The sequence below is a fragment of the Pelecanus crispus genome, chromosome 3 (genome assembly GCF_030463565.1).
Source record: "Pelecanus crispus isolate bPelCri1 chromosome 3, bPelCri1.pri, whole genome shotgun sequence".
NCBI classification, from domain to species: domain Eukaryota; kingdom Metazoa; phylum Chordata; class Aves; order Pelecaniformes; family Pelecanidae; genus Pelecanus; species Pelecanus crispus.
This window is the reverse complement of record NC_134645.1, coordinates 44,777,868-44,793,057: the sequence shown is the minus strand read 5'-3', so window position 1 is coordinate 44,793,057 and position 15,190 is coordinate 44,777,868. Positions and strand designations below refer to the sequence as shown.

Sequence of the window (15,190 nt, the reverse complement as noted above, 5' to 3'; positions counted from 1 at the left end):
AGACAAGATGATGCATCCAAAGAATGTGCCATCAGACCTGTGTGAAACTTGGCAGATTGTCTTAGCAGGGTTCAACTAAAACTTATTTTCATTTTTGGTGCACACATGTTCCTGTGTATGCTTGCCCTTACTCTGATACTCATTTTGAAATTCAATTTTGAACAAAACTCAAACCTCAGACTGAAACTTTGTTGAAAGCACCAGGCTTTGCCATGTTTCTGGTCAAACTGCTGGCCCAAATATGCTGAAAGTTGGCAAATCTATCAGCATAGTGAGCATAACTTTCAGGTAGACCCTGAAAATTCCTTGTGGTATGGGGTGTAACCACCAGAAGACTATACGTATGTCAAGTCCATGTTATCCAGGAGATATATAAGTATGGCTCATGTTTGTCTTGCTCGTGCAGACATATGAACGGAGACAAGTGAACAGTGAAATTTAGTCTCTCAGTATGGTGCTTCCATTACTGATGCATATTAGGAACAGCATCTCACTTAAGGGCAGAAAAAAGAAAGACAGCATGCTAGGAAGTATCCAACAGGGAGGAAGAGGGCCTGGGTAAAAGCAAAATTATACAGACTTTTGGTATTCTTAATTACCACCCGTGTAACAAATTGTTAACAACCTTTTCATTTGTTTGAGGTGTCTTTCTACATTATGCTTTTTAGAGCATGGTCAACAATATTATTGTTGGTGTACATTTTGTTAGACTGAAAATTCAAATGTAATTCATGTGGTTTTGCATTCAGACATTCTAAAAAAGCGCACCTACCTGAATGACCTGTTAGAGGAGGCAGGAGGTAAACAAAGTGATCTAGAGCAATTATTTGCAGCCCCTTTCATATCCTTGAATCCCCATTTTTAAGTCTGGGTACTCTAAATGAAGCATTGCTAGAATGATTGGTTTGAACTGACATATAATTCCATTCATTTCTATTGATTTGTCTAGGAGGCTGTCTGCGTGGTCTAATTTGACCCATCCGGATTTTTTAACCCTGGTTTTCAACAAAACCTCAAACTTTTTCAAGGACTTTCTCCTATATTGTTTTCATCCTGAGTTTCCATAATCTTAACCTGAAGAAAGGCAAATTTTATGGTAGAATACAGTAGAAACAGAACTCTAGTGATGTCAATAGTCAAAATAAACCTGTTCAACTATAGGTTCAGTCTTCAGTGTGTCATCTGGTAACTGATTAATTCTCTTTTTCCTCTATTTATGATGTTTTTACTGTACATTTTACTACTGCAGGTTGATGGTGGACCTGTTCCATCCTTAATAGACCTCCTCAAACTAAAAACAATCAGTGCAAAAAAAAAATGTAGCCAAGACCATTATAGGAGCTTTGCCTTTTACTGAAGAACACGTACCTTTTAAACTTCAATTTTATATACAATCAGAGTGTGAGTCAGTACAGCTGACAGACACAGTGGTAATGAGTTTACCTCTGTCAGTGGAGTTTACCTCCTCTCCTGGAGGTGGAAGCCTATAAATAGTATTGGCTAAAAGTTTGACCTAAGTCTAAAAATGGTTTTCAACATAATCTGAACTTATAATTAAAAGTGTGGTGATGAGTCTGTATGAAAATGTGTCTTGTGTGTATTAGCATCTATGTAAGATGTAGCAATTTGAAAGAATCCGTTCAGCCTTGAAAATGCAGCAACTATTGGGGTGGACCACAGCAGGTGTTTGGTGGTAACTGCAACAAAGAACACAATGACTGAACAGTAGAGTCATAAGGTGATAGAATGTAATTACCCTGAAACTATGTGAGACACCATTATTAGCTACTCTGTTTTCTCTCTTTTTTGTTTGTTTGATTTCTTTTGTTTTTCTTAAATATCTGGGAATTATTCTGTGAACTGTAGGCTAAATACTAGCCAGCTTTAACAGATGCAGGGTTGAATAATACGGTATTTTTTGATAAATTGCCTTTCATCTGCTTTCCTTATTTTTCCTACCTGTTTTTTTTGCAGGTTTGTGACCAGGTTTATTGAACTGGATGGCCTGAGCTGTTTGCTGAACTTCCTGAAGAGCATGGACTATGAGACCTCAGAGAGCCGTATACACACATCCGTTATAGGGTGTATCAAGGCACTGATGAACAACTCCCAAGGACGGGCTCATGTCCTGGCTCATCCAGAGAGTATCAACATCATCTCCCAGAGCTTACGGACTGAGAACATTAAGACCAAGATTGCTGTGCTGGAGATCCTAGGGGCTGTCTGCTTGGTACCAGATGGTCACAAGAAAGTCTTGCAAGCCATGCTTCACTATCAAGTCTATGCTGCAGAAAGAACAAGATTCCAGGTACAAGGAGGATACTTTGCCAGAAATACCCAGTATGATGAATCTCTGCAGGGAGTGATTTTTACAGTTGCATGTCTTGCAAGCTTGTTAGGTAGTAAAAAGGCAGTATTTCTCATTTTGTTTTAGGAAGGGCACTTCCTCAAATAGATTATCAGCATTTATATATTTTTTTTCAAGATGTGATTGCTTGTTATTAATGCTAACTTAAAATCTCTTATATTTTACCTTAAAAGGAGGGTTTGCTATGTTAAATGAAAGCTGTTGATCTGTTTGTACTCTAACCTGATGGCATTTCTGGGGTGGTAATCATTTGTTCTGCCCTAGAAGCTGAAGCCACAGAATTCCAGGAGCCTCTGTCCTGATTTTAAAGCCCTTAATTTAGTAATAAAAGAGTTGAGGATCAAATAATGGACAGTGGAGGCACTTCAATTGCCTCTTAGCAATCAACTTGTGAATTGTCACCACTTAGCAATTGTTGGCTCAGATATCTCCCATTCAGAATACAGAAGGGAAACTCAATCTCAGAGACATTGAGGTAGGTCAGTAGATCATTGACAGGCTTTTATTGTGGATACTGCTGGCTGCCATTATAACGTTCCTCTTCCTAGTGAACTGAGCACCTTTACAAAAAGATGTAACAGAATCTGTTGCTGTGTATGAAGCTGTAGCTCCTAAACTTTGGGGTAACCTCACCCATTTACTATTCGTTCTTAGGTGAAGTAAGAGCGGTGTTGGGCCAACAGGCCCTGGATCCTAGTTTCGGTCAGCCATTATCTCCTGCTTCCTCTTCAGCTAATGCATCAGTGGATTTGGGGCTACAATGAGCTATGACTGTAAAAGTGAATGGGGAAACAGTTTGTGCTCACAAACAGTAGCTGCCAATGTTTGTTGTTAGGAATGAATGCACTGTGGGATTCACTGACTGTGACTCAGACCTGAGACTGGGATGCAGGAGATCTTGGCTTGGTCCTGGCAGCCAAGAGGGCAAACGGCATCGTGGGGTGCATCACAGTATAACCAGCCAGTCAAAAGAGGTGATTATCCTGCTGTATTCGACGTTGGTGTGGCCTCACCTTGAACACTGTGTGCAGTTCTGGACCACATAATTTAAGAAGGATGTTAAGGTCCTGGAATGCATCTAGAGGAGGGCAACAAAGCTGGTGAAAGGGCTGGAAGGAATGTCCTATGAGGAGCGGCTGAGGACTTTGGGCTTGTCTAGTTCGGAGAAAAGGAGGCTGAGGGGCAACCTCATTGGTCTCTACAGCTTCCTGATGAGGGGAAGTGGAGAGGGAGGTGCTGATCTCTTCTCCCTGGTATCCAGTGATAGGACACATGGGAATGGTTCAAAGCTGCACCAGTTTAGACTGGACATTAGTCTTTACCGAGAGGGTGGTCAGACACTGGAACAGGCTTCCGAGAGAGGTGGTCAATGCCCCAAGCCTGTCAGTGTTTAAGAGGCATTTGGACAATGGCCTTAATAACGTGCTTTAGCCCTGAAGTGGTCAGGCAGTTGGACTAAATGATTCTTGCAGGTACCTTCCAACTGAAATAGTCTATTTAATTCTATTCTCTTTTATTCTATTCTTTCACCTGTATGTGGCATTGGCAGGTCCACCCCTCTATGTGCACTGCCCCATCCAGCTTGTTCTCTGGTAATTAGCTGAAATGGAGAATCCTTCCTGAATTAATTTGACATTCTTGTATACCTTGGAGACAGGTGGGGATAACCTTAGATGCTCGGCAAAAAGCAGAGGTAACTCACAGCCCTGACAACACCTGTGATCCTGTGTTAACTTATCCTTACTCGACCAAGTGACTCTGCTTTACAAGCCCATATGAGAGATAGATGCTGAGTTTACTCAATGTCTCCTCTTTGGGTCCTCGCTCTCTCTTTTTTTTTTTTTTCTTTTTTTTTCTTTTTTTTTTTTTTAATTAGTTTAAAATTTACCAAATAACTGAGATAAGTCATTGCTGGGCAAAGTGTGGTAGCACAGGTCGTCTTGTGAGCTTTTGAGTAATCTGGTGTAATGATTTGCAGATGCTTACCAATTCTCACATTCATGAAAGAATACTTCGCATAAATGCTTGCTTTTGTCAAAATGCTTTTCCATTGGGTAAAAAAAAGAAAGATAAATGGATACGCTCTCTTTAAAATGAAAGATAAATGGATACGCTCTCTTTTTTCTTTCTTAAACAAAGCAAGAAACTCCTAACCAAAACCCAAAATGATTTAGCAGAAGGGTGTGTTCTTGTTTGCAAGTTCTAATGCTTGTGTCTAGATGCTGGAATGGGATTTTCCACTACACACAGCAATAGCTTAAGTTTAATTTTGAGGCAGTAAGTGTTCATCCAGAGACATTCCTCATCCATCTTCCGTCATTTTCTTCTAACAGAGAGACTGGGGATTTTTTTAAATGCTGATGAAATAAATGTGGTCATGGTCTTCCTTAGGTTTTAATGGAAGGTTCTCTGTTACTCTAGGACTTGTTAGTTAAGAGACTGTTATATCTCTTTGCCTCTTGCCCTCTCACACCTGTGTCCCAGAAGAGTCTTGCAGCTCATTATGAAGAGAAGCATCCACTGTAACTTGACTATGGGAGGCCATTTTAAGAAAAGGATGAGCTGACAACACTTATCCTATACCTTTACTGTAAATGTCAAAGATGGGGTGTACAGTGAAAGGCAGCGAAAGCCTTTTTTTCTTTATCCTAGTCCTGAGTGTAATCTTTGTAACGCAGACTTTGCAAATATCTGAAGAAATCCTTCAGGTTTCAAACTGAACTCTTTTGGGGATGTATTTTCTGTGCCTTGAGTAACCAGCAGCATCACTCAGTGTATTGAAGTGTCTGAGCAGCTTAGAGCTTGCAGCTTTAGGTTGACTTTGACTGGCCACACCTAATCACTGTTATGTTGAAAATGATACCTCACAACTGGGGATCTGGCAGAACCAAGAAACGAGAATTCTTTCTGTGAAAAGTAATAAAAAATGAACTAAACTGTAGGAACAGGAGAAACATACTTTGAATGTGCAGAGTAGGAATTTATTCCTCTGGCTCTATGATTCATTATTGCAGACTGATTCTAACGGGGGGAAAGGAAAGCTGGGAACTGTAAAGGCACTGCTCAGTCTTTCTCTAGATCTAGCTCTGTAAGACAATGGCCAAATTAGAGACACAATTCCTAAGAGGAGAATAATTTCAGATTCTCAGTTTCGGAAATCAAACTCAGTTCTTGTGCAGTAAAAAGTATAGGGCTTTCTGGAAACTGTACTGAGCTCATTTTTATTGGAATGTCCAATAAATAATTTACAGGTAATGCTGACCTCTGACAACTTCAGTGCAATTGTTGCTCTTCCTTAAGTTGCCTTCCTAACAACAGTGGTTGATAATATTCTTCATCCCTTTTAGCCACCTCGCTTCAATTTATCCCTCCTCATCTGTGAAAGCTGGCACTTTGTATACTATGTGTTTGGATTTATTTTCCCCTCTTGCAAATTGCAGTGAATCTAAGTGTCCCACTCTCCCCATATCGTCTGTGGTGATCAGCACTGTGTACTTTGAGGAATCAGGAGGTCAATTTAACAAATACTGTTCCGTATCTGTTTTTCCCCAACACAAATTGTTTTCTTTTTTTTGCCTTCTTGCAGAGGAGTATCATGGTGATGAATAAAAATTTGGGGTGCTTGGTTCTGCTTCCACTCCTCTTTGTAAGAAGGAGGAAGAGAGGTTCAGAATTATTTACTGGCAACCATCTAAAACTTGAGCATGTGCATAACTTGCTGCTGACAACTTTAGATTGGAACACTGATTACTTCCAATTTGCATGTGCTCAAGTGTGGTTGAGTGATGTAGAGATCATGTATTTAACATGACGACATAAAACATGGCATATTTCGTTGAATGTCAGAAGTTATTGCTGGTCCGTGTTCTAAGCACAACTTTTGCTACTTGGCACAGCTAGCCAAAAGTAGTCAGAGGACCCAGCCACTAGTGAATTAGTAGAGAAGAGAAGCTGTGACTTAAGAAATGGTTCTTACTAAACTTGCATTGGCTCTGTTGTGCTATGACTCCTACTATTTCAATAGAAAACTTACAGTTTTATACTAGTGTATCTAAAGTCCAAATCCAAATTACAGTGAGATTCCTGGGTGATAAAACACTTGTAATCCCAGTTAATTTAACTAAATTCCACTAGGTCATACAACTGAAGACCAGTAATCAAACTGTGCTGAAATATTTTGGAAAGGATGTCCTTGCTTTTTGATGTGTTCTTTTTTTTCAATTGAAGTTAATGGAAAATATAGTTAGAAATTTTATGAGTATGAAGGACTATGTCCTTAACATAAGAAAATTTCATATTTTGCTCTGAGTAGAAAATCTGATGTAAAATATTGCTTCTTTCTAAATTGCCAGCATTTCACCTACTGACTGCAATTATCAATCTAATCCTTAACTTCAGAGAGGAGTCACTTTAAAGCTATGGGAGGTTCTCCAGAATTTACTCTTCTTTGTTAGCACTTCAGTCTTCTATCGAATGCCTTTTAGTACTACAACTTCACCCTATATCTCTGCTGTTCAGTGTCTTCACAGGTCTATTAGGATCATCTTTTTCTTGGCACTTGCAACAAGATTCTATACTTCATGCTTGTGTCTGAACTTATATTGTGGCTGTTCCTATTTTCTCACATTTGCCACAGCTTCTTGCCTGAGCTGATCCCTTTGCCTGCTTTAATCTTTGACCCTTCTTTCATGGTGCCCTTCTGCCTGGAATAAGGCTCCTTTTTATGTCCAACAGGCAGTCTGCCATTCCTCTTTTAAGATATTCCATGAAAGCTGTCCTCTTCAGAGTAGTATTCCATCTTTACTCAAATACCACAATAATATAAAGGCATGCCTTCAATCTCCTTCCTGAGGCAATCTGGAAAAGCTCTGTCTTTTCTTCATCCAATTTTTGTTTGAAATATGCTTCTTTGCCTACAAATTCTACTCTGCCCCTTAAAGAAGAGAGATGAAAGAAAACATTGGAAAGCCAGACAATAAACCCTCAAAGCAGAAATGTGGAATTAGGAAGATGAGCCCTTGGTGTCCTTGCTGGGATTCTTTTCCATCTGATGTATTCAAAGTCAGTACTAGTGTAATTCTGTCACTGGCTCACTGTGTGACCATGAAAATGTTGGTTTATCTTGAATTTCTTAGGTGCATTTCTTGTGAAGATGGAAGTTTCTAAAGGGCTATGAAAACTGAAAAAGAAGAATCTTTGATTTCTGCATTATCTGCCATTTAAGTCTGCATTATCCTATTTATGACTGGTTTTCTTTGTGAAAGGGACACAATCTTACTGTTCCCTAAGCTGTTGCCTTTCTGATGATTGTTATGCTTTCTGCTTCCCCTCATTTCTCCTATGGAGTGAATGCATTTTGCTATGACATTGTAACATGTTGTACTTTTTAACAAGCCATATTTTGAATCAAACTAATGTTGCAAAGTCATAATGCTGCACTGGTCCCAGGAAAGTATATCAGGATGTTCCAGTACCCTTCCAGCCTAGTTTGCTGTCTGAAACGCCCACCCAGCTGGGGACCCCTGTGGGCAGAAAGAATTTTCCTTTTAGTCTTGAGAGAACCTAGGTGTTAGATACTGTCTGAAAGGAGCTGATTTCAATTGCCAGTGAAAATATTAACTGGGCTGCTTTGGGCTGAACACTCTTGTTTTCCTCCTTAATGCTGCTAGAAATTTTGAAGCTTGAGGTGAAGGAATAAAGGAAGCTTGATATTGTCAGTTGAAAAGGTGGAGATCAGAAGCATTCCTTCCAGTGTCCCCTTGCCTGGTTTGTGTTAAACACTGTCAGTACAGACCATAATCTGTAGGGAGAAATCTGATCAATTTGGAATTGTAGTAGAGGAGCTAGCAAGGAACAAATTAAAGTCCTGTATTCCCACTTGATTTGCTTCTTCCCCTCAGGGCTCATCCAAAGCCTTTTGAGGTTTGCTGCAGATTGAATGAAAACCTACTGGATGTCAGTGATGAGGAATAATGGGATTAAGTGAGGAAAGTTTTGTTTAAATAGTAGGAAAAACCTTTACAACCATAAGATCAACTGGGCCACAGAGCTGGCTGCCAAGAGGTGTGGTGAAATCTTTTTCACAGGAAATGTTCAAGTGAAGACTTGAACCACAGCCATTTGCAAAGCATTGGAGATATTGGAGTTCGGCCACGGTGTGTGAAGAGTCTTCGTGTAGGCTCTGATGTTTAGGAATTGCATGAACTTACAGTATTTCCTTCTAGAGCTGAGCAATCACATGAAGATGTGCTGCTCTTCAATTAGCTTAGTGCAACCCAGAGTTTTTGTTTTTCTTGCCCTGAATTTGGCTTGGCCCCCACTGCGTTCTGCTCCTAGTCCAGCCTTCTGAAGTGGGGGATAGAAAACTTTTGTTAACATCCTTCAACCTGTCTGGATGATGTATCTGATATGTTGTTGCATAGAACCTAGCATATTCATAAAAGTCTGTGAGAATATATGGTAGGAATGAGGCCTCTGAAGAAAATCAGCAAAACCACCCTTGGTTTTGATGCTTCTGTAGTAATGGCTATTTAAATTATTCCAAGGAGACACATACGCTTTGGATTTCAGAGTCAAATCTGAGAGTAACAGAACTAAATCCTCTCGTTTATTTCACTTCTGCTTATTTGTCAAGTTGAAGAGTTGGGTTTGTTAGTGAATTTAAAGACCTCTTAAATAATCTTCTATTGGCATTGTCAGAGATAGGATGCTGGACTGGACTGACCATCAGTCTGGCTCAGTAGGGTATTTCATGTATTTTTATGGTAAGACTCCTTCCCATTTCTAATAAAATGGGGGAAGGGTTGGTATTTGGCCATAATATAACTACTGGGAAATCATGGATGTGATGGAAGTTCAAATGTCAGGAGTAGGGACATTTGCAAGTGCCAGCTGGGCAATTTAGAAGATGCAAGAAAAAGGAGTTTATGAAATCAAGCTTGCTTGTTAGTGAACATACTATGCTCAGATATAAGAACAGCTGTCAGTAGCAGCATATGATAGATTAAAAGATTTTTACACAAAAACAAGCAAAGGGTGTGTGTGAAGCCAGGAGGGTATTCTTTCCCCTGGGGAATGCACAGGAAGATATTCCCCCTGTTTCTTGAGGCATATCTCTGTGGTGATGTCTGTTTTCTACAGGAAACAAGATAGACCTATGAAACTGATGACTAGCACAGGAAAGGTTTTGCTATGAATGAACACTTTCAGTAGCCAGGGACAGAAGACTGACTAAAGGAAAATGAACTTCCTTACTCAGCATCATAGCTTCAAAATATTATTTAGATGGATGTGCTGAGCTGAACACTAAGAAGTTATTTTCGTCTTCATTCTCCCTTCATGGCCAAAACTTCTTGGGAAGAGTAGAAAGAATTCTGTCTTTCCTAGTGCATCAGCAAAACAAATATGTGAGTGTGGAGCATTTATTATTAACACTGGAGCGACACACATACAGTTGAACTGGGAGATCTCAAGTGGAATTTGTTACTCTTCCAGTAAGGAAAATCATCCTTGGAATTACGAACTGATCAGAGAAGATCCTGAAGAGAAGGTTCATGGTCATCAGCACAAAGCTAAAAGTGGAGTTGCTTTCATGGCTAATCAGTTTCTACATATAACCTCTTCAGTAAATATTCAAGTGGAATTAATCCTAAATAGACCTTATAAGGCACAGGCTACCAACATTATTTGTCTAGTCTTTTTTTTCCTTTGTCTCCTGATGTTCACAAGATTATGGTGAAATATCTGTAAGTATGTAGAGATTAGATCAAAAGCATTTCTGTGCTAAATACCCCCTGAATGTTAAATATCCCTGCTATTTGGTTAATAGGGAGACAGACATATAGTCTCCAGGGAGACCTTATAGCATCCTTTCAATATGTAAAGGGAGCTTATAAGAAAGATGGAGAAAGACTTTTTACCAAGGCCTGTAGTGACAGGACAAGGGGCAATGGTTTTAAACTAAAAGACGCTAGATTTGGATTGGATAAAAGGAAGAGATTTTTTTACGATGAGGGTGGTGAGACACTGGAACAGATTGCCCAGAGATGTTGTAGAAGCCTCATCACTGGAAGCATTCAAGTTCAGGCTGGATGGGGCTTTGAGCAACCTGATCTAGTTGAAAGATGTCACTGCCCATTGCAGGAGGGTTGGGCTAGATGGTCCTTAAAGGTCCCTTCCAACCCAAACCATTCTGTAGTTCTGTAACAAGGAAACTGGATTTTAACTGTACTTCCAGTGGAGCTGTGTAATTCACCTTTGTGCTTTGGAGCTGTATGCACAAGGGATATTTCTGTTATTTGCAAATCCCTAATAGGAGCTTACCAAGAGGTAGGTAATTGTCTGCTTCATGTGAAATGGTTGTAAGTGAAGGAACAAGGAGATATCTTCCAAGGTCCACATACAGGTTTTATTCCTTAAAAGACAGCTTCTCTTCAGAATTCTCTCCCACTGTATACGTAAGTGCCATCTATCCTGCTGAGATCCAAGAAAATAATTAAAATTACTTGAGTGATATGAGTAGAAAGGATGTATGAATCTGATGCTATTTTTCTGCATGTGTAAACTCCCTGTCATATTCACCATCCGGAGTTAACAGACTAGGAAGGACATCATTCTGCTGCTTTCTTAGATCATGTTGGCAGAAACTATAAAGGGCATCTGCTTTTTCTCAAATGATAGCTTGTTTAAGAAAAGAACTTTTTTTTTTTCATTAGGATCAGGTGGGCATTTTATTCTTATCACTATTCTTCATTTGTTTATTGTGGCATGCCCCAAATTGCTAACAACCTTATCTGAAAAAAATTATTTCTTTAAGCAAATATATAGCAAATCAAAAGAAGACTGTATGCATATCCCATAAACAGTGTGCAAAATGGTGAAGAAATTAGATTATATCCTGTAACCCAGCCTGCTGTTCTGTTTCAGACATTGTTGAATGAGCTAGACCGAAGCATGGGGCGATACCGAGATGAAGTAAATCTCAAAACAGCCATCATGTCCTTTATCAATGCTGTTCTGAATGCTGGTGCTGGTGAGGTGAGTCACTGCCCTGGAAATTCCTTCTAAAATGTTATACTTTAATTAATTTCCCTTGCAAATGGCTAGTAGACTAAGTCACAAATCTTGTGTTATTGAGTGGACATAGTTTGTGGAAAATAAAGCTTAATTGTCAATATCAGTCTTATAATGTCTTCCATATTATTTCATTCCCAGCCTCTTCTAATATAACATAGACTACTTGCACTAAATTGATTGCTTTGAGGGTTTTTTGTTTTGTTTTGTTTTAAAGAACTGCAAAGCATTTACCTCTTGATTTCAGCCCCTTAGAAAACATTTTGGTTTACCTTCAGAAATGTTTTGAAATGTTGTTTTGACTCAAAGCCAAACTCAAAACGTTTTAATTTAAAAATGTCAAAGGGAGACATTTTAGAAAAGACAGTTCGTTGTTTTTCTTTCATTAACAGGACTTTCTTTTGAGTCTGGAGGATAGTTTAAACTGATTATGTTTCATTAAAAGTGTTACTTTTGTTACACTGGCTTTTGGTTTTTTTGGTTAAACCACAACAGACAAGCAGCTCCTAAGAGCTCTGTCTGGCAATGTATTTGTCTCTGTATATGGCAGTCCTGTAACATCCCACTGAATAAGTGTCAATTTTGCCAGAATATATGGTGATTTTATGACAAATAAACATAAAAACTAGGAGGAAGACTGCAGTACTGTTCATCTGTAAGCAGGAGACAGACCCCTAATGGACTAGCAAGACACACTAGTAATTTTTGTTCTTTCTGGAACAACATGGAGTGTGCTGTCCTTCTGATCGGGTATGCAGAACTCATTGTAGGTAAATGAGGACTGTATTTTTAAGTGAAACAGAGGCAAAGGCATTACTTTTTTTACTTGCTTTACTGGAATTAATCATCCTGTGAATCTGGTGTCAGGATAGAGGATATTAAAAAGGGAAGAACTGAGGTTTTAAGTAATTAATTTTTTTGAACATGCTTAAAAGCTTTTGGAACCTAATAACTTGGTTTTCCCTCACTTTTTAAGGACAATTTGGAGTTCCGATTACACCTACGATATGAATTTCTAATGCTGGGAATTCAACCCGTCATTGACAAACTAAGAGGACATGAGAATGCCACGCTGGACAGGTAAGACATATTTTCTGAGAACAGTTATGGATCAACAGAAAGAGTTTTTAGGAACTCTTCTCCATTTGGGTTTCAGATTTAAGCACAAAGCTGTCTCTGTCTCTCCCTAAAAACTGACTCCCTTTAAAGACAAAAAGATTTGTCCTTAAAATTAAAATCAGTAGATGAAGTAGAAAACATACATACTAAATTGGCAGTGGCTGTGGCAAGGAGTTCCTGAATTGCTTTTTTTCTAAGCTGGGGATGGCAATCAGAAAGAAAAAAAAAAGTTCTAATTCTTTTTCTCTTGTATCAAAACTGGAACAAAAGCCTGTCCTGGTAGGAGGGAGGGAAGCCAGTAGTTCATTGACTTCACTGAGACTGAGTATGTGTGGTCAAAACACAGGATCTGAGTTTTCCAAGGTTTTTCATTAAGCTTAGTCTTTTTTGTGATCTAGCTTCTACCACAACCTCCCAAACTGTGGCACTGGCACAACTCTAAGAGAAGGGGGACCTGTGGTGGGCAAAGGGATAGACATGCCAAGGTGGCAAGAGAGAATAATGAGGAGCATCTTCAAACAGGTCTGCTACTGCACAAAATGTAACACTGAATGGCACCTTCAAATTACTGTGTTGAAAGTTATATGGATAACAAATGCTTTCTCCACTAGGAATTCCATATTTTGCCACAGTAATTGAAGCTGCTAATGACCTTAAATTAAACCCTTCACAAAGCCACATGCTGAAATAAACTTGGAGTAAACAGTCTGAACAATTTGACTGAGACACTTGAAGAAGCTAAAAGACTGATGAACGAATGAGGAGCCTGGTAAAATCCATTTGCTTAACAAAATTAAGCATTTTAAGGTGTAAGAGCAGGCAGTCACAGGAGTCTACCTCCTCCTGTGACCACAGGAGAAGCTTTGTGGAGAGGCATTGACCTGCTGACATGCTGCTATCCCTTATTGCCTGCTACTCCAAGCCCCTTCCTACAGAGCAGGGCTGATCTGTAGGTATCTGATGTCTGGGATTTCCTAGATAGAAGTGTCAAGTTTGCCAAAGCACATGGTGAAAAACCTATGGATCAGGCCTGTGCCTGCAGCTTTGAAGGCACCATTTTCTCAAACATCCACTGTCAGGAGCGGCTATAGGGTGATAGAGCTATCCCTGGGGGCAAATGTAATGTGCCTGAGATTCTGCATCAGCACCAGGTTAGCACCAGCTGCCTGTCATCATGTAGCCTCAAGGATGTGGCCTCACATCCTTGAGCAGGTGGATGTATATACATGTGTATTAATGTGACAGGGAAAGATTGCATGCAGTTTTATGTGTCTACAGTTTGCTGTAGAGCTGGAACCAGTAACGTTACGTTTGATCTACAACGTGATAACCAAGGAGAGAATCTGTCCTGTAGGCAATAGGACTGCCCTGTTCCTTTGGTCAGTAACCAAGAGTGTTTAGGAGGGGTGTAGGGGCACGTTTGGATCTTACAGGTTACAGTGATGAGAATGATACCAGAGATTTGAGAGGATCCCAGATGCCTGGATTACCTAGACTATGTGCCAGGTCTATATAGGGGGATGTGCCACAGCCTTTCTCCACATCATCTGCTATGCTCTGGTCTCCATGCAAGAGAAGTCCAGATGCTGTGGTCAAATGTGTCTCTCACCAGGTCCCCCAGATCCCAACAGAGGCATGCTGCTGTGCTCGTCAATGGGCGAATGTAAAGACAGCTGTGAGCTCTGCTGTTTAATCCACTGAATGCATCTCTGCTCCACCATGTAAAAGAAACTACTTGTTAATGGTCTAATATCCGGTTAACAAGTATGGCACGGACTTTTTAGAAACGTATTATCATTGCAGACATTGCATTCATCACAAATAGAATATCCCTTTCCTATTTTATGTTTATTTTTAGCAGCCTTACCTCAACACAGTGACTTAGCACAAGGATTAAAGAGCATGTATACCTCAGCCAGCGATTCCTTTTGGCCTGTCACTGACCCTCATAAGTTGCCTTGCATACCTATCCCAGCACTTCATGTAAGAAAGGCTTGCCAATTTCCAAGTGTTCTAGCTAGAAATGAGGTGTTGCTGCTTTTGTAGTGACACGCTTAGTTTAAGTCTGAATTATGCCATGAAAATTGGCAGGTTTTGTTTGTTTGGTTTTTCTGTTTTCTCTTAGGCACTTAGATTTCTTTGAGATGGTCAGAAATGAAGATGACCTGGAACTTGCCAAGCGGTTTGACCTGGTAAGTTTTTCTCTGGAGTACCTGAACTTGCCAAAGCTGAACACCCACTTTGGATGCTTGGTGCAACACCCCTTTGAGTTCCCTGAAAACAATAATTGACTTGGGTGCTGAGAGTGGTTGGTGCTCTTGTTTTCAGTGTTCCTCATTTAGCAAGTAGAGGGTCTGTGATGTGTGAACAATGAAAACAATGATCACAGACAGGGCTTCTGCCAAGTGTCTTTGACAAAGACTTCTTTCTTTTGTTTGGCTGAAGGTTCAGGAGTGGAGGAGGTTCTCAACCCTGCTCTCATGTTCTCAGTCCTGATGATCCAGATGCATTCCAGTTTCAGACATTCCCTTTACAGGACTATGGGTGAAGCTTGGGCTCTTCTCTGATACTTTTCCCAAGATTACAGGAAACTGTCATGAAGACTGTCACCTCAGAGCCTGTGGAGAGGAT

At 39.9% G+C, this 15,190-nt stretch overlaps 1 protein-coding gene across 1 annotated transcript in view; it reads left to right on the top strand.

Moving 5' to 3' along the window:
• The window catches only part of DAAM2 (dishevelled associated activator of morphogenesis 2), a 188,660-nt gene that overhangs the window by 123,614 nt on the left and 49,856 nt on the right, over positions 1-15,190 (top strand). The window contains 4 exon segments of the mRNA XM_075707404.1: positions 1,975-2,308; positions 11,294-11,404; positions 12,417-12,520; positions 14,685-14,751. Coding sequence (XP_075563519.1) covers positions 1,975-2,308; positions 11,294-11,404; positions 12,417-12,520; positions 14,685-14,751 — 616 coding nt within the window.